This window comes from Ursus americanus, chromosome 18 (assembly GCF_024610735.1).
Source record: "Ursus americanus isolate L20-20 chromosome 18, mUrsAme1.1.p, whole genome shotgun sequence".
Taxonomy (NCBI): Eukaryota; Metazoa; Chordata; class Mammalia; order Carnivora; family Ursidae; genus Ursus; species Ursus americanus.
Window position 1 is genome coordinate 41,297,847 of NC_142144.1, and position 27,395 is coordinate 41,325,241.

At 36.2% G+C, this 27,395-nt stretch overlaps 1 protein-coding gene across 6 annotated transcripts; it reads left to right on the top strand.

Moving 5' to 3' along the window:
* Positions 1-39: 39 nt before the first annotated feature.
* Positions 40-23,977, top strand: C9orf72 (C9orf72-SMCR8 complex subunit). 6 transcript variants are annotated; one of them, XM_045780413.2, is made up of 14 exons: positions 51-122; positions 368-502; positions 1,077-1,289; positions 2,036-2,230; positions 5,010-5,497; positions 6,603-6,662; positions 10,167-10,262; positions 11,015-11,079; positions 13,212-13,284; positions 15,166-15,282; positions 17,400-17,635; positions 20,081-20,138; positions 21,409-21,518; positions 21,631-23,977. In XM_045780413.2, exons 5-14 carry the CDS (start codon positions 5,054-5,056, stop codon positions 21,815-21,817), a joined length of 1,446 nt encoding a protein of 481 aa, XP_045636369.1. In that variant the 5' UTR covers positions 51-122; positions 368-502; positions 1,077-1,289; positions 2,036-2,230; positions 5,010-5,053; the 3' UTR covers positions 21,818-23,977. The 6 variants fall into 6 exon arrangements, with proteins under 6 accessions (XP_045636375.1, XP_045636374.1, XP_045636369.1 ...); XM_087869604.1 differs by having other exon boundaries at positions 66-122; positions 368-396; XM_045780416.2 differs by lacking the exon at positions 368-502.
* The last annotated feature ends 3,418 nt before the right edge of the window (positions 23,978-27,395 follow it).

Below are 27,395 nucleotides of genomic sequence, written 5' to 3' on the forward strand. Positions count from 1 at the left end.
GGGAGGGCGGGGCTAGGGGAGGGGCGGGGCGGGGCTAGGGGAGGGGCGGGGCGGGGCGGTGGCCGGGCTGCGGTTGCGGTCCCTGCGCCCGCGGCGGCTGAGTCTCAGGCGGTGGCGAGTGGGTGAGTGAGAAGTCGGCTGGCCGGCGACTGTTTGGGGTCGGGGTATAGGGACCGCGCGAGGGCGACGGCGGTGGCAGCAGCTCTTCCCAGGGCTCGGCTCGTCCTACCAGACCGAAACCCGACATCGGGTTTTCCAGCTGGTGACTAGTAGAGTTGCCTCCATCCGGGCCCCCGGCTTCCCGGCAGCGGCGGCACGGAGACCAGGGGCTGGGGACCGGGCCTCTGACCCGCTTTTCCTCCCGCAGTCCACGAGCCGGCCGCTTCCGGGGACCAGGTGTGAGACCCAGACGGACTCGTCGGACCACCCGCGCCGCGGGGTTCGAGGGAAAGCGGCTCGAGCACAGAAAGGCCTGGCTCTGGGGAAGGCCACAGGGCGGGTGGTGCGCGGTGAACCCCAAGTCCTGGTCGGAGACGAGATAAAGCAGGGTGGAATGGCACGGGGGAGATACCACATGGCTACACAATTTAATACAAGTTTCTACAAATTGCTGATTTCCTGTAAATTTGAGGAGCAATTCTAGACTGGGTTGTGCTGTGGGTCATGTCTTGCTTGCTTCACAGCTCCGAGGTTACGCAGACTTACTTAAAGGAAGTGACCATTATGACTTGAGCATCACTTGATTGATAGTATCTGCTGTAGAAAGAAGTGCACTGATTACATGTCTAATATGCCCACATGGCATCTGAGTCACTCCCTACTCCACCAGGGTACTGTATTCAGGAGACAGAGGGAGGTTATGCACTTACTTGCCCAAGAGGAATGACCCTTTCAGAAACAATGGAGATTGCTAGGCCTTAGAAAAGTAACAGTGGTTGTGGCCGGTGGATAAATTCCGATACAAACTGTTCCCATCCCTCATCTGTGATGAAAAGCAAGGGGACCCAACACGTCTGGCATTACATTTAATCTGTACTTTTATTTTGAAAAATACTGTTTGATACCGTCTTTATCAGCCTTTAGAAAACTTGAACATAATGGGAACCTTACGGAAGTGAGAATATATGGAAGATTAATAATATGGAATCAGAATACTTGGAATATGATGGTGTTATGTGACACAGATACATTTGGCCAGCACCTCAGCCAAACCCTGCTACTCTGGGAAAGCCCTGAATTAGTTGGAAGTCGCCTCCTGATTGACTACTCTCGATACCTCCAAAACAAAAGTGAGAGAAATTCTAGACCACGTTGCTTATTATGCAAAAAGCCAGCACTAACCTGCTCCAGGAAAGTTACATAGGTGTTAAAGATTTTTCTTTCTTTATAAAGTTGATAAAATAGTCTCTTTATTTGGCTCTGTTAGCAGTCCAAAATTTGCTTTCGGAGAAAAAAGTAAAAACAAAAAACAATGAGAACTCCTATCTTTCAAGCCTGCCCTTGGGCTCTATGTTAATTAAGTAGTTCTAAGGAGTAGTGTGGGTTAGTCTGCCTATTATGTGAGAAACTTGGATCTGTGAGATAGCCTGACAGTGATAAAAATTTCATCTGCAAATCTTGCCTGATAAAAATTTAGAAAGTGTCGCAAACAGTCTGTTAACTGTTGTTAACAGTTCACTGTCATTAAAGCTGGCCTGGGCAGTGTCTGTTTTTGGAACATGGACTGGCTTACGACCCTGCTGCTTTTAGGGCTGGGAGAAAATAAACAGAAAGCATGGTTACAAGAAGTGTAAGCATTATGATGGTAGAATTCTGGTTTACAACAGCAGTGGACCAATCAACTTTCTAAATACCAATGGGAGAAGAGATGGCTGGTTTTTAGCAAAGGTTTAAGAAAAAGCAAAGCTTAGAACCTACTACTCTGCTAACAGTTTTAACAGACGGTAATTAATATAATCTTTATGTCTGCAAATGTTGGATTATTTTCAAGAAGTATATTGGGTACATCCTCATGAACCCTATTCTTTGTTTACAGGAGTGGAAAGCCACCATGTCACCCAATTTGGATCCTGGCTTCCCTCAAAAGACTCTTACGGCTAATGTTTGATAACCTTCTGGAGTAGCCAACTACATGTAGATATATAGATAAAAGGCTATTGGTTTTGACCTGATTTTTTTCAGCCATATTTATGTATATGGAATTTCCTCACCAAAGATGATGACTTTAAGTGTTAGTAAAGTTATTTTTACAGCTCTCTTAATTATACTTCTCTGTAACATTTCATTTCTCAAAATTATTAATTTTGGCAGGATTTTAAGCTAAACAATTCAACATGATTCTTGTCTTTTGTTTTCTTTCTAATGATAATAGCAATGAGTATAAATGTAATTAATGTCTGTAATAGTTTAATTTTCACAGTCAGGTAAAAATTTTCCCATAATCCAACCAGATTTTGCTCTGGGGCTCGGTTCGGTTTTAGGAAATGCTTTTATTTTCAGCGTAATGATGAAATGTTTGAGTTAAAATATTGTTCTTACGATTATTCACCTTTTTTATCCAAAAAGGAAGAACAAAAGGAAAATGTTACGATACAGTTTTGTGGCTGTGTGTTAACTCATCTCCTTGGCCCCCAGTTTGTTATTAATGATCACAATAGCATCATTACAGTTTGAATTTAAATTTACATTCCTGTTTTCTATCATTGTAAAAGGTTCAAATTTTATCCAAAACAGTAGATATTTTAAATAAGCTAGACAGTTCAGTATAGTCTTTTAAGACTATTAAGTTACTACAACACATTAAAAGTAAATATTCCCTAAATGAATTACTGAATGAACTAAAACATACATACGTTAACTGCCTTTATGTTAAATCATTTCAACACGCGCATACTATGAAGTGTTTTGCCAAGTTCTATATACCTATTCTTGACATGTGTGATAAAAATGCTCATCTAGTACTCTAAAAATAGAAGCCACTGCTTTTCAGCAGTCTCTGAACTCTATTGACAAGATGTAGATAAAATTCTTAAAGTAAATGAATTGTAGTTATAGATCAAATGTTGCCTCCCAAAGCAGTCCTATAGGCAAAGATAGGTATATCATAATTCACCTATTAATTGCTATCCTTTATCATTATGGTGAATATATTCCACAATTTTAGACTTGCTTAAATGTAATTGTTATGGTTCTTTTTTTTTTTTTAAAGATTTTATTTATTTATTCGACAGAGATAGAGACAGCCAGCGAGAGAGGGGACACAAGCGGGGGAGTGGGAGAGGAAGAAGCAGGCTCATAGCGGAAGAGCCTGATGTGGGGCTCAATCCCATAACGCCGGGATCACGCCCTGAGCTGAAGGCAGACGCTTAATCGCTGTGCCACCCAGGCGCCCCTGTTACAGTTCTTTTCACTTTAGGTCTTTCAATACACGTATTCAATTTTTTCTTAAAGATTTTATTTTTAAGTAAGCTCTACACCCAACATGGGGCTCGAACCCACAACCCCAAGATCAAGAATCACATGCTTCACCGACTGAGCTAGCCAGGTGTCCCTCAATTTTAATATTAGGCAAGAATGATTCATTTTACACAAATATCACAGAGAGTATGTACCTTTAGAGTGTTAGATTTCAGTGGTTTAAGATATGTAAGAGACCTTGATTCTTGCCTGACTCTGTGACCTTCGGCAGTTAGCTTTTCTCTGTGTCTGTTTTCTCAGCAGAGTGAAAGGCTTGACCAGTATCCATACAGTCACTTGTTCTTTACATGTTCTGTATAACTGAAGCTTTTTTAGTTTAGCCATTTAGTATAGAACTCTTTGAAATGAACTCAGTGTACTGCTGCGCTGCTTTCTTAAATTTAAGTACCATATTAAATATATTTATCTTCGTCTTGATGTTTCAGTGTTATTTTAAACACCAGTATTGGGTTTTAGTGCCCTGAAACCCAGAGACCTTATTGAGAATAATAGTACTGTGTGCTCATTTTTTGTTATGGTTCCAGCTTATCGTGTTTTTGCAATCTTCTGTCTGTCTTTTCTTTCTCTTTTTTTTTCTTTTTTCTTCTCTTTTTCTTTTTTTTTTCTTCCCTTTTAACAGCTTTAAGATGTTTCTACTGACAGGTGTCCTTACTAGTTTCCTAGGACTGCTATAACAAAGTACCACAAACTGGGTAAAGCAACAGAAATTTATTCTCTCACCGTTTTGGAAGCTAGAAGTCCAGAATAAGGTGTCTATGCTTATACATGCTCCTCTCTGATAGCTCTAGGGAAGAGTCTTCCTTGCCTCATGGTAGTTACCAGCAGTCTTTGGCTTTCCTTGGCTTGTAGTCACAACATTCTAGTTCCTACCTCTGCCTTTACATAGCCTTGTTTCCTTTTTGTCCATGTGTCTCTAAATCTTTCATAAGGACACCAATCACTGGATTAGGGTCCACCCTAATCCAGTATGACCCCATCTTAATTTGAATATACCTATTTTCAAATAAAGTCACATTCATAAATACAAAGGGTTAGGACTTGAACATATATTTCGTTGGGGGGTGGACAGAACACAGTTCAACCCACAACAAGTTTGGTGGTCTCTAGCTGAGCCCTACCTTTCCAATTTGCTCCTCTTTGTTGCTATGATTTAGGAACCAAATATCCAATGATTAGAATTACATGTAGGCTGGATGTTTGGGAACAGTGAGGATCTATTCTATGAGCTTTAGTATATGATATTTCATATTAATGTTCAAAGACCCTTTTTTTAGGTCATTATTTTGGATTTCCAAGTGTATTCCCTGAATATAGGTGACAAGTTACTATGTATCAGAAGATTGTCATCATATTAGCAAGCATTTAATGCACACCTGCCATGCTAATCAAATGTCTATCCTAGTAGGGGATGTGCTTCCAAATCTTTTTTGACTGAAGAAGGGAAAGCCACATAGGCCTAAGTCATTTGAATTTCTGATGTATGACCTTAAAATTGCTGAACCTAATCATTGGTTTTGTATGTTATTGTTTAGATATCCCTGGAGTATTTGGATAATGTGGTAGTTGGGATGCAGTGATGTCGAATCTCTGTCCACCGCCATCTCCAGCTGTTGCCAAGACAGAGATTGCTCTAAGTGGTGAATCGCCTTTATTAGCAGCTACCTTTGCTTACTGGGACAATATTCTTGGTCCTCGAGTCAGACATATTTGGGCTCCAAAGACAGAACAGCTACTTCTCAGCGATGGAGAAATAACTTTTCTTGCCAACCACACCTTAAATGGAGAAATCCTCCGAAATGCAGAGAGTGGGGCTATAGATGTGAAGTTTTTTGTCTTATCTGAAAAAGGAGTAATTATTGTTTCATTAATCTTTGATGGAAACTGGAATGGAGATAGGAGCACATATGGTCTATCAATTATACTTCCACAGACAGAACTTAGCTTCTACCTCCCACTTCATAGAGTGTGTGTTGATAGATTAACACACATTATCAGGAAGGGAAGGATATGGATGCACAAGGTGAGTGGTTTTTGCGAATATTAATCATGTTAACATTAAAAGTTTATCTTCTGATACATTTATATCTAATTTTTAGAAATTATACGCAGTTAACTTCAAACAGTAGCTGTTATTCACATCTGCCGTATTAGATAGTTCTAGTAGTCTGATGTCAGTGATCTTCATAATAACTCTTGAAGTTGGGAAGTGAGAGTTCTGTGTGGCAAGTAAAAGCTAAAGCTTAGAGAAATTGAGAAGATCGTAGTAAGCATTAGAGTCTAGGTTTGTCTTGGGAACCTTTAACTGTAAAACCTTTTCTCTTTTTGCATTGCATGACTCTGTTTTTCACTTAATACTGTGCGTAGGTACAAGCAGTTCAACACAAGTGTTTCATAAGCAGTTGGCCATGTAGCCTTTGGTCTCTTTAACTTCTTTGCCAAGTTCTGAAATTTGTAAAATGAGGAGGATGCACCAAATGGTTTCTAGGAGATGTCCCTTTTAATTTTGCAGATTGAACCAGAGGAAATTACTGTTGTCCCCTAAATCCTATAGTTTAATATTTAGTGATATTTATATTTTCATATACTTTTGGCAGACCTGAAGAACAAATTTAACTTTCCTTTCTGCTTTACAGTTTTGATACTAATTTGGAAGTCTGTTAAAGCGTTATTAATTTTTTAAGGCTTTTACCAGATAGTAAGGAGAAATAGTATCTTTGAAAAGAAGAGTGTTTTACTATGTTTGCATTGTGTGTTTTCTTATTTTAAATGTTTATGAAAATCATTTAAAATCAGGAAGCCCCAGATACATGTAACTTGATCTTACTTAATTTGAAAAGTACAAACCATTAGTTTCCTTTGTCTATGCAGATTTCTGATAAGTTATCTTTTTTTTTTTTTAACTGCAGAGAAAAGGGTGTTTTTATTTTATTTTGTATTGCTTATAAGAGAATGGCCTTGTTGGATTAATTTCCTGCCCCCTCCCTTTTTTTTCTGCCCTAATGTGGAAAGTAGTTTTCCCATGAACTGAATTACACAACATGCCTGCCATTTAACTGTTATGTGAAAAATAAACAAATATCAAAATGTTTTGTTTTTTTAATTTTAATGAATCCTCTGTTGCTCAGGAAAGGCAAGAAAATGTGCAGAAAATAGTCTTAGAAGGCACAGAAAGAATGGAAGATCAGGTAAGATACAGACTGCATACTGTCCGACACCAGCAAGCTCATGACACGACAAGCATCTGTGTAAGGCTGAGGACTACTTTTCTTAAGGCCTTGAAGCCGTACCATACTATTTCGACAGAGTGGGTGTGAAAACGAACAGAGTCTTTATGGAAATATATGGAATAAACTGGATGAAAATTTCCGTATCTTAGACCTGAAGAGTTAAATAAGTGAAGAATAATAGCAATTTTGCAACTTTTTTTTTTCTGTTTGCACAGAGTAAGTTTTGAATAACTCGTTCTTAGTAAAAATTTTAAGTTTTATGTGAGATTTTCTTTACGGCCTGCTTCTTCAACATTTCCCCAAAAGTAGTTATAACAGGAGGGAAGTGAGTGCACTCCTCTAGAATATCTGGAGATATAGGCTTAGTTCTAAGCATAATATTTATTTGAAGTCTCATGCTGTATTTTTAAAACTCATGTAATTTATATTTTATTTTCTATTATTTGATGTTCCAATTTGCCAGTGATATTCTTCACCTTTCTGATCAGGCTTCTGGTTATATGAAGTCTAGGGAAACATGCCAAGGTTATCCCATGGCTTTGAATATCCTCAGGGCACAGGCACCACAGCGTTTGAGATGCATGATTGCATGGATCTGGTTTCCCTTGTGGAAGTTAAATGCAAACCATTTCAGTGCAGGGCAGAGATCTTCTGAAGGGGACTCTCCAATGGAGAAAGGGTTCTTTGCTTTACTCCCATTGCCTCTGGCCACCCTCAGTGTTCCTTGTGTTGAACTCCAGTCTAAGGATGACTGGGTTGTCTTTACTCTGGTTCTCCTTTAGCGTGCCTAAGACAAAATAGTACTTTAAACAATAACTTTTCTAAAAATTTATGAATATACAGGACTTAAACCAGGAAAATACAAAACCCTATAAAATGACTTCCTTTACAAAATTGTTATTGTATCTGTATTTTTGTAAATAACTTTCCAGGCCAGAGGAGGTAATACTGGGGAAAGATCTAACACAAGAAAATGTTTCCCTTTATCCAGAGAAGACTGGCCTTTACTTATTGGTCAATAAACAGAGTGCCAAACATTGAAAGGACTTTTACCAACCTCTGAATGTACCTACTAGTTACGGAGTAGTTAGTAGAGTTACTCAAGACAAAGAAATTTAAGACCCAATAAAATTCTGCTTTTCCTGGGATTTTTTTTTTTTCAAACCAGAAACCTGTACTTGAAAAATTTACCACTATTAACTTTGAAGTTTTATTTCTGTTTTTAGGGCTTTTCTTGAAAATGTTATCCTCTTCCTTCTGTATATTTAGACAAACTAGAGGTTTTTAAAGGGGAAACATTCTCCTGCTAAGAAGTTCAAGTTAGAGAAGTCACAGGAGGAAAAGAAACTTGAGGGATTTTGAGTTTCTTCTGTGTTCAGTCTTGTAGGATTTCTTTTGTTAAGCTTTGATGAGGATATGCATTCAGTTACAATAAATATCTGAGAAACAGTTTATGGCACTATATGTATGCCTAAACCTAAGGGAAGGTATTTTCCTATAGTTATCCTTTCTGCAAAAAAGCTGCCTGATAATTGAATCCTTGCAGATCTCACATCATGTGCTTAAAATGACTTTATTTTGAACAAATAAATACTATTTAGGGATGACACATTAGTCTGGAATCAATCACTGACTTCATTCAGTGCAAGTTTTGGATGCTTATAGCTATCATCTGATAAAATCACTTTACAAGGAAATCACTTTAGAGCTAGTCATTATTCTTGTTGAATTGCATGTGTTGATTGTAATTGTAAACAAGCATTCTAAAAATTCTTTTAAAAAGCAGAAACAGTGAGTGGTTATGTTTGGAGGTTACTACAGGATGAATCTTTTAAAATAATAAAACCTATAAGATGCAAGGAGGTTTGTAACTTAGCATAAAATTTCCACAGACAGCATCACATTTAAATTCCAAGTTTCTGAAAAACTGGGTATAGTCACTCAAAAAATGACTCTAGGAATGACTGAGATTTAAAGACACATGTAAAAAGTTTGAATAAAATAGTTTCATGAGAGATGAGTGATGGAAAAAACTATAAAGATTTTATTTATTTGCCATTGAGAGAGGGCGAGTACAAGCAGGGAGAGCTGCAAGCAGAGGTAGAAACAGGCTCCCTGCTGAGCAAAGAACCTGATGTGGGGCTCCATCCCAGTACCCTGGGATCATGACCTGAGCCAAAGGCAGATGTTTAACAACTGAGCCACCCGGACGTCCCTTAATGTGTGATTTTAAAAACATGTTTAGCTAAAAACTAACAGATACGTGACAATTTCATCTCTCTCTAAAAGTTTACGTATTCAGGATGGTTCAAAAATTGGGGGGCAGGTGTGATGGTAATGAATAAGTGAGAAATCACCCATCTTTGAGACACGCTATATTTATGATGTTCTATATTGAGTTTTCAGTTTCATTCTAGAAACTACAAATTTCAAAATTACGTTTTGATACCTGTTTTATTGATTCTTAAAATATATGTGATGGTTTTGATTTGCATTTGTGTACTAAACCTTACTGTAAATGCACAGATTGAGTATTGACCCCTGCTTTACTACTGAGTCATTTGCTGACTACTTCTAAGCCTTTTTTGGTTGGTTTTCCTTGTTTTTAAGTATAAAATGCATCAGTGACCTTTAATTAACAAGGGGTTTTCATATCTCAAATAAATATCAAAGGAAATCTTTCTAAATTTGGCATGGTAATTTAATTATTGCATGAATTGGTAAATGATAAGCCAATGATTCCACTCTGACTAAAGAAAATCATTCCTGGAAGAATTAAAATTAGTTTTAAATAGTATGTACATCCTTTAGAAACGTTTTGGAGTAGTAGACATGTTTGGGGTTGTGTTTTAACAAGTTATCAGGTATTTCTATCAAAGGATCATTCTTTGCTTTCAGTTCTTATTTTTTTATTGCCCCGTTTATCTTATACAGGTTTTTCCCCCATCCAGAAGTGAAGCATTCCTATAAAACCTTTTATACACTGAAATGGCCATAAAGAAGCAGTTAGCATTAATTTATATGGAAAAGTTTTTGAGTGTTCCCAGACCCAAAAAATAATGCCTCTTAGGCATCTCTGATACCTTAGAACACATCCTACTAAAGGATGCACAAAATAAATGGAGCTAAAGCACAGATTCTCACAGACACAGTCCAAAGCTAAGGTGGCTTGATGCTGAGATGCCGAGTGGAGTTCCCGGGGCAGGAGCTTGTCCAGGCCACTCTTGCACTCAGGCTATGTGCCGCCTCCTGTAATGGCTCATTCAAAACAAATGCTCAGCACTGTTTTAGCTTTACACTTTTTTTAAGAGTAGAAATCCTCTTCAGATTGCTTTTGGTTACTGAAAACGGGTACTAATGTAGGTCTTTCATGAAAGCAAAGTGGTGTAACTCGAACTTTCAGAAAGCCAGGGATACCTTCATTGTGTGATTTTCTTCACTTCATTTTGCTTTTTGGTGCAGGGTCAGAGTATTATTCCAATGCTTACTGGCGAAGTAATTCCTGTAATGGAACTGCTTTCATCTATGAAATCACACAGCGTTCCTGAAGAAATAGATGTAAGTTATTACTTGTGTTATTAAGTAGGAATAATGGTACCCTCTTATCACTTCCCTTGAGTTATATCACTCTTCTGTATATTAATAGTATTCTAATTTTAGTAGTATGCATTTTTTTGTCATATATAGTATTCATATGAAGTATTAGCCACTTTAGCAAACACACATAAAACCTGAGTTTCATAGCCAAACAGAGGCTTTTTTGGTCAGTGATAGTTGTGACAGAATTACATTTAGTTAGTTTATTTCACCACTTTTGTATTTCTTAGAAGTAGGAGAATTCCAGACCTTATAGAAGCATCAGTATTTAATGCCATACTTTCTGTAACAAAGCAGTATACCAATCAGTGGTGATTAACACGAGTTTATTTACATTCACTAATCTTGTTTTCTTAATCATTTGTCAGTCATTTTGAATCACACATTCTGCATGTGTAGAGAAATCTTCAGGAAACTATTCTTGTTTCTTTCTGACTTTGTCATTAAGATTTGTCTCCTGATTCTGACAGCTCAGAAGAGGAAGTTGTTTGTGTCAGAATTGTTGCTTAACCTGCCTGACCGGTTTTCACATTTGTTCTTCTGAAAGTTTATAGAAGTGCAGAGAGGTGGTTTTATTGGGATTGGTGATGCTTAGAAATGAGGGCAATGTGTCATATTGTACCTAGACTTCAGAAAAGTTGTGTATTTAAGAGTGTTATTTCAATGCTATATTATAGCCAGAATAACTTTTTTTTTTTTGTGGTGTGTTTTAGATAGCTGATACAGTTCTCAATGATGATGATATTGGTGACAGTTGTCATGAAGGCTTTCTTCTCAAGTAAGAATTTTGTTTCTTTTTATAAGAGATGGATAAAGCAGATAGAAATCTTAGGCTCGCCTATGACACGATTTGGAAGGATGAAAATAATAAGAGACTAGCTACCCAAATTATTCTAGGAACAATGTTGCATATTTAAACTATTACTTAGCTTTGTGTTATTTTTTCGTTTATTACATGTCTGTGATATATTTGTTGTTACTCTTTTTAATATTTAAAGAAGCCAAATTTCCATAGTGCCCTGGCAAGAAATCTTGGTCTCTTGTTTGGTTCTGGTTTCTTATTTTACTTCTCATTAAAACTGAAACTAAGAACTGAAGGAGGTTCTTAGACCCATTTCCAGTGTTGGGGGGGGGGTTCCCCACACCAACAAGCAATGCTCTAGATACCAATTGGGTGTCCTACAATTTAATTAAGTTCTGGCACACTCTGCCTGGAGAGAGTGTCAGATTCCATAGATTAAGGGTTCAGTCCCACAAGACTGCGTCTCCCCTACCCCCCAGACACCAGTCTGACTGGCCACAGATTGGACGTCCCAGCCACCCCCTCCTTGAACTTCAGGCACCACTAACAAGTCCAGGTTGTTACCTGGACTTCTTACCAATTGGCTATAAATCAGGTTCCTACAACCCCCTCCTTGGGTTCCATTAATTTTTTTAGAGCGGCTCACAGAACTCAAAGAAACATTTACTTGGTTATTATAAAGGATAGAATCTAAGATACAGATGAACATCCAGATGGAAGAGATGCATAGGACAAGGCCAGGGGAAAGGGTGAAGAGCTTCCATACTGTTTTTAAGCATACCACTCTCCCCAAATCTCCACATGTTCACTAACACAGAAGCTCTCCAGGCTCCTTCCTTTTGGGTTTTTATGGAGGCTTCATAACGAAGGCATGATTGATTAAATCATTGGCAGTTGGAATAACCTACAGCCCCTCGCCCCTGCCCCCTCCCCGGGGGTCAGAGGGAGGGACTGAGAGTTCTAACCCTTATCACTGGTTGGCTCCGTTGGCAATCAGCCCCCATCCTTAGATGCTTTCCAAAAGTTACCTTATTAACATAACAAAAGACATCTAATTTCCTACACTTAGGAAATTCCAAGGGTTTTGGAAACTGAGCCAGGAACTGTGGATGAAGACCAAATATATATTTCTTACAATCACAATATCATAGAACCCTTACAAATTCAGTTTCATTTGGATGGACTTAAGCTATTGAGACCTAGAAAAGAAAATTATTTGTATTTTTACTGATTGTTTCCATCTTTCAGCAGATTTTAGTTCTTAAGAGTGTGGGCTCCAAAACCTGACTTCCTGAGTTATTGCTGTGTGAACCTGGGCAAAATACCTGAAGTGTCTGTGCCCCCATTTCCTCATCTGTAAAATAAGAAAAATGATAGTACCTACTTCATATGATTCGTTGTAAGAATTGAGTGAGATAAATCATATTAAGCACATAAAACAGTGCCCAGAACATATAAGCATGTAATAGCTGACATTTTCTATTTCTGTTTCATTAAAGGAAAATGTAGTAACAATAATAACAGCCAAACTTTATCAGGTGCCTATGAGTCAGTCCCTATACTAAGTGCTCTCTCTGCAGGTATAATCTCATCTTCTACCTTAGTGTTTCTTTAGGATTGCAGATTATGGTGAAATTTTGTTGTTTTTTTTTCAATGAGAAGTGAAAGGATAAAGTATTTGCTTTTTATGTCCATGGTCTTTTCCTCAGAGAATCTCAGAGGCATGAGTGTTTTTAACCTAGAAGCCTTACATAGCTTGACTCAGCACCTTAGTGCTGATTCTGCTTATGTCAGCCATTCATATCATTATTTTTAATCCCATTTGATTTTAAATAAATCACTTAACCTCTCTACATCTCAGTTTCTTTCATTATAAAATGGTGATATTTTACTAACTGGATTTTAAGTTCAGAGGGAGAATCTGTGAAAGGCCTGAGAAAGTGTGAACTACTACAGGAGATAAGAGACAGCATTTTTCTTGTAGCTTTGGCGTTCGTCATGTAAAGCTAGTCTTAAGTTGTTTGAAGTTCACCTGCCCTTTTTTGTTTTAGTTTGTGACATTGTTTTACTCGCAGTGTTTTTCTTCATCTTTTTTCTTCACCTTGCAGTGCCATCAGCTCACACTTGCAGACCTGTGGCTGTTCTGTCGTAGTAGGTAGCAGTGCAGAAAAAGTAAATAAGGTAATTTATTTTATAATCGAGCAAATAATCTGACTTAATGCTGCTAACATATCGTGGATTGTAATTTAAAAGTTAGGTTGCAGTCAAGACCATGTAATAGTATAAGGAGGTAACAGAATCTGGCCAAATTACTGTGTGACACCCCGTGACAAAAATAAGTTGAAGTAAACTGCTTAAATAGGAAATCATTTATCTGTTTCATTTTAATAACTCATAAATATTATATAGTTCTCAGTATTGTATAAATGGTTTTGAGAATTTCTTAAAATAAGGTATTTTTTAAAAAATATTTGTCTTCTGTTTTCTGATGTCACTTTTATAAATATGAGGATAATAACCATGCATTTTTTTTTTAAGATTTTACTTATTCATTTGAGAGAGGGAGTGTGAGAGCGAGCACAAGCAGGGGGAGGGGCAGAGGGAGAGAGAAGCAAACTCTCCCAATGAGCAGGGAGCTGGAGGCAGGGCTGGATCCCAGGATCTGACCTGAGCCTAAGGCAGACGCTTAAACAACTGAGCCATCCAGGCGCCCCAATAACCATGTACTTTTGATACTAATTCCATCTGGTCTTTCATCTTGATTTCTTATCTTGGCTTTTCCTCCTGAATCTGTTTTTTTTAGGGACCCATTGCTATTGAGTGGTCAGTGGAAGTTATGTTTTATTCAGTAACATTTATGACCACTTCCTTCAGTGCTACATGAATTAATAAAGAGTTAAGCATTAGGCAAAAACTAAGGAATTTTGCACTTTTCTTCACTGACTGTTAATTACAAAGAGATAAGTTGCACATATCTATCAATTTAAGCAAACCTGATTTTTCTTTTTATGTTTTACACAGGAGCTATGTTAGGAATGATTATTTCCTTTGCAAATATATTTGTAATTTTTTTTCTCTAATAAGCTACCCTATATGCTTGCCTGACCCTTAATTTACCAAAATTATATTTTTCATACATCCATTTATGAGAGGTTTGTGCCTCTTACTATATTGATCTAGCAATGTATTATTATATTTGTTAGCCCAAGAAGGTAGGTTTCCATCTGTGTCACCCAGAGCCTTCGGATTTCACAGAAGGATTTCCCAGTAGCTTTTTGGAAGAAGAAGTCTCTGTGGTTGGGGCTCTTTGTTTTTAAAACTTTTTTCATCCCACATCCTCTTCTGGCATAATTGCTTTCTTTATTTTTTTAATATGAAAAAGGTTGCCATCACTCTATATTGAAAGCCACTACTTTAATGTAAAAACTGTCTGAACATAGTCTGAATTCCAACATACTTACATGGCTTTTTACTTTTCCTAATAGAGCTATAGATCAAATCCTGTTAGAATCATAGATTTCCAAGGCCCAACCAATGGCTTGCCTAGTTTAAATCAAATTTGATAGAATTAATTCTCATTCTATTGAAGGATTTGGACATTCCTAATATTCATTATAATGGAATTTCATTATTCAACAGAAGCCATAATTCTGCATAATTTAATTGCGTTTAGTTTTTTGTCCAGAATTGTTCACTTATTTGAAAAATAGTTGTTGCTGGGTGGAGATATAATCAATAATTAAGTCATCGGTTCTTAGTGAAATAAGGGTTCCATGGTCAAATATGTTGAATAAAGTATGCATATTCTATTCAAACACTAAAAGTTTTGAAATATCATACAGTACATTTACCAGCATTTCCCAAACTTACTTGACCACAGAATTCCTATTTTGAGCAACAACTGTGATGTCCCATGGACTCCTGAAGGTGATTAAGGAATACTTTCTTCTCAGGATGTACTTCATTGCCAATAATGATTAAAGTTTCTATTCAGATTTCTTTCATAAGCAAACCAGTGGGCTTTAATTTCCTATTTTAATGCTAAAATATTTTCTTTTACAGATAGTGAGAACATTATGCCTTTTTCTGACTCCAGCAGAGAGAAAATGTTCCAGATTATGTGAAGCAGAATCATCATTTAAATATGAGTCAGGGCTCTTTGTACAAGGCCTGCTAAAGGTATAGTTTCCATTTATCACAAGTGAAAGCAACTTTTTAAAATCATTTTTGGCACTGTTTATTAAATATATTTTGAGTATTAGCATGTAATACATCTCATGTTTATATGCCAAGGAGCTGAGCATAGAGTATATGTCTTACGGATTTATAGTTAGTATGAATGAAGCATCATAGAGTATCTTTTTGTATGTTTCTCTTTAGTTTCCTATAGCTGTTTCCTATAGCTGCCTGTCTGACCTCAGGATTATTTGTTTTTTAGTATGTGCTTGAATAAAGTTGCACATCTAAAATGGGTACTTTTTTTTTTTTAACTGAAAAGAATTTGAATTTTCATTAGCACTTTTTGTTCATGTCCTGTATTCATTTATTGAAAGAAAATTTTAAACTGCTTCCTGTCTTCAAAAAGTGTATATAGAATTTGAACAATTCATATATATATTCACGTATATGTATTTTTAAATTGTATTTTTCTTTTATTTACTTGAGTCTGCTTTTCTTTTCTTTTTTTTTTTTTTTAATTCCGGTATACTTAGCATGCAGCATTATATTAGTGTCAGGTGTACAATACAGCGATCCAGCAACTCTGTACATTACTCAGTGCTCATCATGATTAGTGTACTCTTTAATCCTCACTCCCGGTCTTACGCATCCCCCCACACCTCCCCTCTAATAACCATCAGTTTGTTCTCTGTAGTTAAGAGTCTGTTTTTAGGTTTGTCTGGGTGTTTTTGTGTGTTTATTTTGTTTCTTAAATTCCAGGTATGGGTAAAATCATATGCTATTTGTCTTTCTCTGACTAATTGAGTCCACTTTTCAAGAAGCAAAGCAGATAAATGTAAATTAGCAATTATTTTCAATAATTACAGGGAAGGCAGTTACTTTACTAAATCTCTCATTGATATTTCAGTTATAGTCAAAGATATGAGAAAGTAGATTTCTTAACGGTCATGTGATTCTCTCACAGTGAATGCTTTCTTAAGAATCTAGGCATAGCAAAATGAAAGAAAATATATTAAAAACTGTTGCAAATAAAAATTGTATTCAGCTTTTGCATTTTTAATAGTGTGCGTGCTCTGAGTTCAGAATAGTATTTAAATACAGAAAGTACTTAAGGGAAACTCATTTCCAGTTTGAGTTGCACAAATATGAAAATTAGAATTTCTTTTTATCAGACATAATAAGGTACTTAGTACTTTTATTTCCTCAACACCCTCTCATTTAATTATGTAATTTGATCCCTGAAAAGGACCTATACCAGATGCATAGAGGAAAACTTGAAACCATAATTTAATGAAAAAATATTTGTTAACAGTTTTCCGTACACGTATAAATTGTTAAGCCTTTCAGAAAATACTTTGCCATTATACGTCAGGAGCCTTAAAAATGTTCAGAGACTTAACCTACTATCTCTACTTCTGGAAATTCATCTAGGGAAACAATTATATAAGTAGAAAGATTTACTTATATAAGTGTTTATTATAGCATTATAAGAGTAAAAAATTGAAAGTAGCCTCTGTACTGTATTCATAACCTATACCACAATGCTTCATACACAGTAGATACTTCTTACGTGGCATTTAACTACCCAATTGACAATATCTGGAAAGAAGTACATTTTTTACTTATAAAAATACCTATTCATTGAGATTTAAAAGAACATGTGAATAATCAAGAAGAAAATAAAAACTTCCCCATAATCTCATAGTCCAATGAATAGCCACTATTAATATTTGGCAGATATCTTTGTCACCTTTTATCCTTATGTATGTATCTTTGACATAGCTCCCTGCCCCTTCCACATATTTTAACCTCCATTTCCCACAATATATAATGAAGATCTTTCCATATCAACACATAAACTTCAGCAAATTAATTTTTAGCAGCTAAACAAAAAACCATTTTTATTTCTTTAATCACTTCTCTTTCTGGCTGCTTAGCGTATTTTCTAGTGTTTTACTATTTAAACCAGTGCTGTAGTGCACACCACACTAAAACTTTGCACACGATCATGACTGATTTCCTAGGATAAACTTCTAGAGATGGATTTGTGAAAGCCAATTTTTCTAATTAAAAAATAATTCTTCATATCTTTTGGCCTCTTCTTTTCATTATGATAGGATTCAACTGGAAGCTTTGTGCTCCCCTTCCGGCAAGTCATGTATGCTCCCTATCCCACCACCCACATAGACGTGGACGTAAATACTGTCAAGCAGATGCCACCATGTCACGAACATATTTATAATCAGCGTAGATACATGAGATCCGAGCTGACAGCATTCTGGAGAGCCACTTCAGAAGAAGACATGGCTCAGGATACTATCATCTGTACAGACGAAAGCTTCACTCCAGATTTGTATGTAATGATATTACAGTTAAACAGTGTTGTGAAATTGTATCTTTTATGAGTAAAAACAAAACAAGCCTGTGTTTGAAAGGAAGGAAATATTACTAAGAGAATTGTGCTTGAAGAAATAATTTAGTTAATCATGCCTTTTTTTTCTTACCTGTCTGTTTTTCTTAATATAATTCTGTATAGGTTAGATTAGTCCCTAAAAGTAAGTATTCAGATATTTACTTAACAAATATACATTGAGGCCCTAGGCACAGTAATATGTGCTAATAAGGTTGAGCTCTCTAATAAAGAGACCCAATCCTTACATTGCCTACAGTCTAGTGTGTAAGAGTCATTAAAATGCCTATTAACTAAACCAAAGATGTAATTCTCAGTCTTTTATTTTCTTGATATGTGAATATAAAATACAGCAGAACTGTGAAAATACATTTATAGAGCATTCTTTTATTTGCATTTTATATTGTGATTTTCTGATCAGTAAATTATAAGACAAAAAGTAATGATAAAATGTTGAAAATGGACCCAATTAGGGGGGAAAAAGTGATAAATCCGAATTATAAAACCCCAAGAAAATACTTAACTTCTCTTAAGGAGAAGAAACGCAGTATACTAGGATGGTTCCCTTTAAATCAGTTTAGAGTGCCCGGCACATATAATGTGCCCAATATATATTAACTGTGATAATCCATGTTTGAGTGTGTAAAGCAGCAGTAAAATTGGAGGAAGCAACCCTGTCCTGTATTTCTAAGAAACATTTGGAGCTGAGGCAGCGGACATGTGGGGGCACCAATAGTCACACAGAATATGTTGACTGAAAGCATAGAAAAGGAGCACCATGTCCGAGGGATCCCCAGCCTCATGTGTCTCTAAGTCCAGAAAGAAGGCATCATTAGGACCCATCTGTTTCCAGTTGTCCACTGTTTTTGTGGGTTCCATAGAAAGTTTTAAGGAAATTGGTTTAGAAAATGAATTAGTCAAAATTCAAGTATTGGTAATTGTGGTACATGTGTAGGAATTCTAAGTTAATTATAAGTTAATCCGTGCTTTCAGGTATTTTCTTCTTTCCTGAAGTGTGTAGTATTTTCTCCCCTTTTTTTGGTTCCTTCAGAGGTCTTTTTGGGGGAATTTAGTGAACTTTAGAATGGATTTACCATCTAGTAATTTTATCTGTGTTTTTTTAGAGGAGGTATCTATGCTTTTAACATTTCTTACTCATTTTAGCCAGTTATGTTTGATTGCTTCACTGATTGGACAAATTTTGATTAGCCAGCTAGTGTTATTTTACTGATGATAAAAAATAACTTCCTGAATTTTTAAAATTTATTGACAACTCCTAAGTAAATTTTCTGAACATGAAATTGTCCAAAAATAATATTCTACCATTAGATTGTATATTAACTTTTACATATTACAGATACATTTTACTTTTTAGTTTTCTTTAAGCAATATTATTTATTTTTAGGATATTTTTAATTTTTAAAAATAATGTCACTCACTGCCACTACATGAAAAATGAGTCACTGGAAATATCCTTTTTTAACACTTTGCTTCATCTGATTCACCTATGACAGAGACAGTCAGTGAAAAGGAGTGCTGCCAGCTAGTAATCATGCAGTGCTGACTTTTTTTTTCCTTCCGAGTTTCCTTCTTCCGTAACTTGGTACACCCATCTCCTACAGTAGGAAATTTTAGGTACTTTCCTATTTCTCTATGCACACACCCCCCTTTGTTTGCTTTTCTTGTCAGTTCAGTGATGATCCCTACCATTTTCAGTAACAAATTGCTTACCTTATGGTGTGCTAGGGATACATTATCTCTAATGTGTATTATGTCTTTACTTCTTATTCTGATCATTACCAAGGTAGGTAACACTTTCCTAAGTAGTTGGTTCATGTTACTTGCCTGGGGATATGTTTGTTGATGCAACTCAGTGGTCAAGATGTTCCTTAATCCCACTTGAGTATTTCTTAGCATTTACCCTTTTACCTTTTTCTTCCTAAACAGCTTATTACAAGTTACTGTAACATAAAGTTAACCTATTATTTTGTTTTAGGGTTTTGGTGGTGTTGGTATGTGTTTATTTTTCTTGCTGGTTTTTTTTTTTTTTTTTTTTTTTTTGAGATGGCAGGAACTGGTAATCATATTTATTAATTCTCGAAGGCTCTCAACATTTTTTATAAAGTGAAGATACAAAAATAGATTGATAGGGACCTACATGCCCTTCTTGGGACTGTTTATATCTTTAAGAGAAAAATAATTAACATAGTGGCTTGACAAACTCCAGTAATACACAGATGTATCCTTGAGTTAAAATGAATATACATTTTATCTACAAATATAATTTTTATTATATATAATATTCCATTTCTAAGAATTTAATGTATTGGCTAGAGCGAGGGATTTTGGAAAGTAGCCATTTCAACATTTGGACTGTTTTCTTCATAGGAATATTTTTCAAGATGTCTTACACAGAGACACTCTAGTAAAAGCCTTCCTGGATCAGGTAAATGTTAAACCTGAGATTCTCAAAATGAATGATATGATATGTTTTCTTTTTCAATGTATACTGCATTGCCTGTGCTATATATGTGACATCATAGAATTAAGTCATTATTTTTTTAAGTCATTATCTTTTCGTAATGTTTCAGATCTTTCTGAAGTGTCTACATGGTGTTTCTTTTGAATTGTTAATGGGTATAGCCTATATATTAACAATGAAAGGTGCAATATGTCCCAGTCAAATAATTAATGTTTTAATTCCAATCACTAACCTATAACTCTTTTGGGGAAGGGAGAATATTTTTTATTTGCCTTCATTGAGCCAAAATGTCTTTAAAACTTAGTATACTTCTACTGAAATAATAACATCTTTATTGTCTCATTCTTTTGAAAAATATCTACTTAGTTAACATTTGAAGAAAATTATAGGTTATATGGGACTTATTTCTTAATATAACAGCTTTGTCATAATATTCTGGGGACCAGGCCAGGGAACAGTATCGTAGAGGTAGCTTTGAAATAATGAGGTCCTTATTAGGACCTCAAAATTTTAGATCGAGGTCTATGTGGTCTGTGACCTACTGCATAGTTCAAGGATAATTCATAGTCATGCAATTAATTCCATGCTTCTCGAGCTGAATAAAATCATTCTACCACTACACATGTACCCTCACCCCCCCCCCCAACAGTAGAGAGAGAAGAATATCTCAAATCCATACTCTGTAAGCATGACTCAACTTCTGGGATCTTCAATTTTGTTTGGAGATGTGGGCAGAAAATACAAATGAAAGTAAATTACATCATGACCTTTTTGTTTTGTTTTGTTTTTGTTTATTTGAGAGAGAGAGCACGCACAAGCCAGGGGAGGGATAGAGGGAGAGGGAGAAGCAGACTCCCTGCTGAGCAGGGCACCCGACATGGGACTCCATCCCAGGACCCTGGGATCTTGACCCAAGCCAAAGAAGGAAGCCACTTAACCACTGAGCCACCCAGGTGCCCCTACATCATGATTCTTAATAATAAAGTAAATAGGGATATATTCTGAGGTAGAATGCAAAATTTGAGTTCATTTTCAAGGATAAAATAGAAGACTTCAGAAAAACGTGATTGCTCTAGACTCTACTTCCTGTCTGTTAGGGGCATCAGGGCGAAGGGTTGTGAAGAACTGCTCTAATGTGTGTTATCTGCCAGGCATTCTCAACGCTGTGATGGAAACATGCTGTATAAGAAGAATTGGAGTAAATTATTTATTAAAATGCTTCATTTTCCTGTAGGTCTTTCATTTGAAACCTGGTTTATCTCTCAGGAGTACTTTCCTTGCACAGTTTCTCCTCGTCCTTCACAGAAAAGCCTTGACGCTAATAAAATATATAGAAGATGATACGTAAGTAAAACCACATGGAATAAAAACCTTTGTGAATTGCGTTTCTTTTTGTTCCTTTTGGATATTTTCTATATTTTTATATATATAAATTTTTTATCTTCATTATTTATAGGCAGAAGGGGAAAAAGCCCTTTAAATCTCTACGGAACCTGAAGATAGACCTTGATTTAACAGCAGAGGGCGACCTTAACATAATAATGGCTCTAGCTGAGAAAATTAAACCAGGCCTGCACTCCTTTATCTTTGGAAGACCTTTCTATACTAGTGTACAAGAACGAGATGTTCTAATGACTTTTTAAATGTGTAACTTGTTAAGTATATTTCATCACAGTCATGATTGCTGCTAAAGTAGCTCGGCGGTGTGGGAAACATCACTCCCTCGGGTCATGCCCCAGCGTCCTACTTGGCAAAGCAGTTAAAGTTAGTTACACTACAGTTGTCACAAGTCTGTAAGGGGATGACAGGTGCATCGTTACAATGGATGCATCTTTTCCCAGATGTGCTATCTTGGGATACAATCTTAGGTTTACAATTATAGTAAATGTTACTGCTATCTTTTAAAGATAAAATAGTAGAATATAAACTTGACCACAACTACTGTTTTTTGAAACTTACAGTTCATGGTTTACATGTATCAAAGTGAAATCTGAGTTAGTTTTCACAGATATAATACTAGTTGACTTTTCATCTCTTGGTGTTCCTTGAACAGAGGTTAAGTTTTAGAAAGAATATATTGATCAAGCAGATGTTTAATTCAAAGTAATTATTAGATCCTACTTTATAGACTTAGTAGTCCTTAGGGTTCGATCTGTGTCAAAATGTCATGCAATCTGTGTAGTCCCGATTATGGCAAACCATAGTCAGGGTGTTTGTGTATTTGTTTGTTGAGCTCTGTCAAAGAAAATAGAGGAAATTGGATTTTATGTTTTAGTAGTTATTGCCAACTATTTAAGTTACTTTTTATTATTTTTGAGCCAAATTGAAATGTGTACCTCCTGTGCCTTTTTTTTTTTTTTTTTTTTTTGAGAAATATAATGACTTGGAAGAAGTTCAGATTACACTAGTCAGTCATTTTTATCTTGTTTTCCTCTTGTAGATTCTCATCCTGATTTGGCACTTGTGACTCCCAAGATTATAAAATGCAATAAGAATATACTAACTAGTAAGATCTTTTTTTCAGGAACAGAGAATAGTAGTATCTTGTCCTTTTCCTTCTTATATTTCTGCCCATATTTTTGAAGTTGTTGGCAGGTCTCTTTGCCTGCATCATGTGAGGAAAGCAGGGGAAACTTTACTGATGTGCTATTTTACTAGGTGCTACTTTGGCAAAACGAAGTACTCAATTTCTTTTGTTTCCTTAATGTGTTTGGACCGTTTTGCTAGCTCTAAAATAACTGATTAATATAATTCTGTGCTAGAACAGTTTTGACATCATAGTATATACAAGCATCAAAAATATTTTTATTTAAAACTGTGGAAGTTACACAAAAGGGAAAAATATTTATAAGAAAGGGATAAAAGTGACAGAGCCCCTCTTCTGTTGCTCATCAAATTGAACCAAAACCAACATGTTCTGTTCTGAAATGTCCTAATTGCCTTTCACATCACTAATCAGAAAGGTATAGACATCTTGATTTATAGACACAGATGGTACTGGATGACTGGCGCTCTGTGGCTTAGTCATGAAAGAATTTACAGCCAGCACTTCGTTGTACTCCTTACTCAGTGCTTTCTATGTGAGATTATTAAAAAGTACTGACCGATTATTTTCTTTTGCTGGTTTATTGTACTGTGATATAGAATGCAAGTTGTACAATGAGGTAAGTTACTAAAGCACGTGTAAACATTGTTACATATCTTTTCTCCTAGATGGAGAATTTTGAATAAAATATCTCCGAAATTTTGTCTCTTAGCAATCATCTGTTTAGAAAAGCAGTGTTATGATAATGAAAGACTGACAGTCTGCGTTGCATCCAAAACTTCTTTTACTTGTTTTCGTTTTTTGAAAGAAAATGTATTTCAAGGTTCTTTATAATGCTTGGAATCTTTTCTTTATAATGCTGGTTGTTTTTTGTTTTTTGTTTTTTTAACATAATGCTTAACTCATAGGATTGCAATTTGATTTTTAAATTTATGTATTAGTATTTCAAATGTAAGCTAACGCTTGGGTGATTTTTCTAAATTTCTGTTATAAAATATTATTATAACCTAGGCTGAAGTTATTTCTTCCAGGTATCCAGTATAAGTGTCCAAAATGAAAGTACAAGGAATTTAAACCTTATAATCTGGAGAACAAATAAGATTGCCATTTTTACCCCAGGAAAAAAAAATGTAATTCATTAATCTAATAGTTGAGTTGAAAGGTTTCTTTAAAAGAAGACTGATTCATCGCATGCTAAGATTCTTAAAGAAGAAACCAAAACTTCATATAATGCTGTAAAGTAAAAGTGAGACAGTGATTCCTGTGGTCTGTTTCTGTAATGCTGCAGGTTAAACAGGAGGGTAGTGATTGTTACTCTTACGTAACACTGTTCGGTTTTGAAGTGGAATTGCACAGTTGACGTTTCTCCTATCATCTGCAGGGTGTAGCCTAAAGTACCGCCAATTAATACATAGCCCACTGGGCTTTCTCAGTCCAACACCACACGACACAATGAGGCCAGTATTATTATTTCCACTTTACAAATGAGGAAACTAAAGTTTAAAGACCTATAATGTGCAGCCCATGGTCACTCAGCTACTTAAGTTGGATTTCATCCCAGAAAGTATGATACTTGCCATGCAGCACAGCACCTAGTACAGTTCCTCCATGTAGTAGGTACTCCGTGTTGTTGAAATGAAGGGAAGGAAGCAAGTACAATCGGCCTACTAGTCCTGTGCAGTGCCCAAGTGTGATTTCCTGCTGGGTTGCTTGGAGAACTTAATTAACCTGAGGCTCATGTTTTAAATATTTGAAATGAGGGCATGATGATACCTCATGATTGTTAAAAGAGGATTTAATGAGACTGTCTAAGGTGCTTACATCACTGCCTCACCAGAGCTTCATACCTCCTTTTTTATCCAATCTGAAAATCACTACCTTTTAATCAGGGTATTTTAGAACATTTACATTTAATGTTATTATTGATATGGTTTAGGTTAAATCTGTCATCTTGCTAATTGTTTTCTATTTGTTCTTTAGGGCATTTTTTTCCTTTTTCTGTTTTCTTTTGTGTTGAGTATTTTTTATTATTCCATTTTATCTCTTGTTCGTTTATTGTAACTGTTTTTCAGTGATTGCTAGTTTAGTCAACTATACACACACACACACATGGATGTATATAAAGATCTGTACTATACTATATATACATCTTTACCTTCTCGGTCTGCATTCAAGTGATCTACTACTCGCCATATAGTTGAAGGACTTTATAATAGTATACTTCCATTTCTCCCTTCTCACCTTTGTGCTATTGTGGCCTCACATTTTACTTCTACATATGCTATAAGCTCCATACTTCATTGTTTTGATTTTTACTTAATTATCTTTTAAAGGGATTTAAGTGTAAATATTCTAAATCAAAAGATAAAAAGTGTCCTATTGGATAAAAAAACAAGACCCAACTATATGCTACCAACAAGACACATCTTAAGAATAAAGGACAAACAGATGAAAAGGATGGGGAAAGATACACCATACCAACACTATGAATGAGAGCAGGAATGACTATGTTAGTATCAGAAAAGCAGATTTCAGAGCAAAAAATATTACCAGGGATAAAGATCATTTTGTAATGCTAAGGGGGTCAGTTCAGCAAGAGGACATATCCCTAAGTGCTTATTTACCTAGTAACGGTTTCAAAATACACAAAGCAAGAACTAAGGAGAAGTAGACAAATCTACAATTGGAGATCTGAAGATTCCTCTCTCAACTTCACAGAACAAGAAGACAAATATTTATTAGAGCTAGATTGTGCATAGACTCAATTTTAATGAAGGATTTTAGAGGAAAAAATCTACATCCAAATCAGCAAGGATAAACAAGACTTTCAACCAACTTGGTGTGACATTTATAGAACACAGCAGTACTCCACAGTAGCTCACACATTCTTTTCAAGAGCACAGGGAACACATACAAAGACCATATTCTAGGCCATTAAACAAATCTCAATAAATTAAAATGATTCAGTCATGCAAAGAATGTTCTCTAATCACAATGGAATTACTACTTGGAAACTAGCACTTGTAAAGGATTAGATGATTTCTTAATCATGTTTGAGGGACAAGGGTAAGTGGATTGGAAAAGAGAAAGGGAGGTTATCAATGTTGTGGGATGATTTTTATGAATAGTGAAACTCAGACAAGCTATGTTGCAGAAGGATATATACAGTGCATAGATCTGACATAGATCTTGTATCCAGAATTCAAAAACTCCTACTTATTAAGACAACCCAATTTTTTTTTTAAAGCTTTTATTTATTTATTTGACAGAGACAGCCAGCGAGAGAGGGAACACAAGCAGGGGGAGTGGGAGAGGAAGAAGCAGACTCCTAGTGGAGGAGCCTGATGTGGGGCTCGATCCCAGAGCACCGGGATCACGCCCTGAGCCGAAGGCAGATGCTTAATGACTGCGCCACCCAGGCGCCCCGACAACCCAATTTTTTTAACGGGCAAAAGATTTTAACATATTTTGCACAAATGCATAAATGACCAATCACATAAAATCATGCCCAATAGGGGATGACAGAACTACAGTGGATATCACTGCACAGCTAAGAATAGCTAGTTAAAGGTTGATAAGTATCGGTGAGGCTGTGGAGCAACTGGAATTCTCATACAATGCTGATAAGAATATAAAGTATTACAGGGGCGCCTGGGTGGCACAGCGGTTAAAGCGTCTGCCTTCGGCTCAGGGCGTGATCCTGGTGTTCCGGGATCGAGCCCCACATCAGGCTCCTCCGCTATGAGCCTGCTTCTTCCTCTCCCACTCCCCCTGCTTGTGTTCCCTCTCTCGCTGGCTGTCTCTATCTCTGTCAAATAAATAAATAAAAAATCTTTAAAAAAAAAAAAAAGAATATAAAGTATTACAACCACTTTTGAAAATAGTTCAGCAGTCTCATCAAGTTCAGTACATGCCATATGATCCAGCAGTTTCACTATTAAATATTTCCCCAACTGAAAGGAAAACATGACCACGAAACTACTTGCACACAACTGTTCATAGAAGCTTTATTCATAAAAGTACCAAAATGCAAACAGTTCAAATGTCCCATCAATGAAAGAATGGGTAAAAAAATTATAGTAAGTATGCAGGAATAAAAAGGAGCAAATTACTGGGATCCTTGGGTGGCTCAATTGGTTAAACATCTGCCTTCAGCTCAGGTTATGATGGGGGGGGGACTCCCTGCTCAGCGGGGAGCCTGCTTCTCCCTCTGCCTGCTGCTACCTCTTGTGCGTGTGTGCGCTCGCTCTCATAAATAAAATCTTTTTTAAAAAAGGAACAAACTACTGAAATACATAACAAAATCTCAAAGACAGTACACTGAGCAAAAGAAACATACAAAAGAGCATGGTCCAGGGTACATTGTAGGGTCAACACAAACATGAAACTGAAAGTGAATGTCTGTTCCATTTTGCATCTTAGGACCTTCCTAGTCCCAGCCAGAAAGTACTTAACTGTATCACTCCATTCATGTGAAACTACAGCAGGCAAAACTAATCTATTGTGACAGCTTATCAGTGGCTGCCTTGGACCAAGATTGGATGATATTTTACTGCAAACGCCTCAAGGGAAATCTTGGGAGTGATAAAAATGTTCAGTAGCTTGATTGGGGTGATGGTTAAATAGGTGTAAACATTTATCAAAATCCAATAAACTAAAAAAAAAAAAATTGGAAT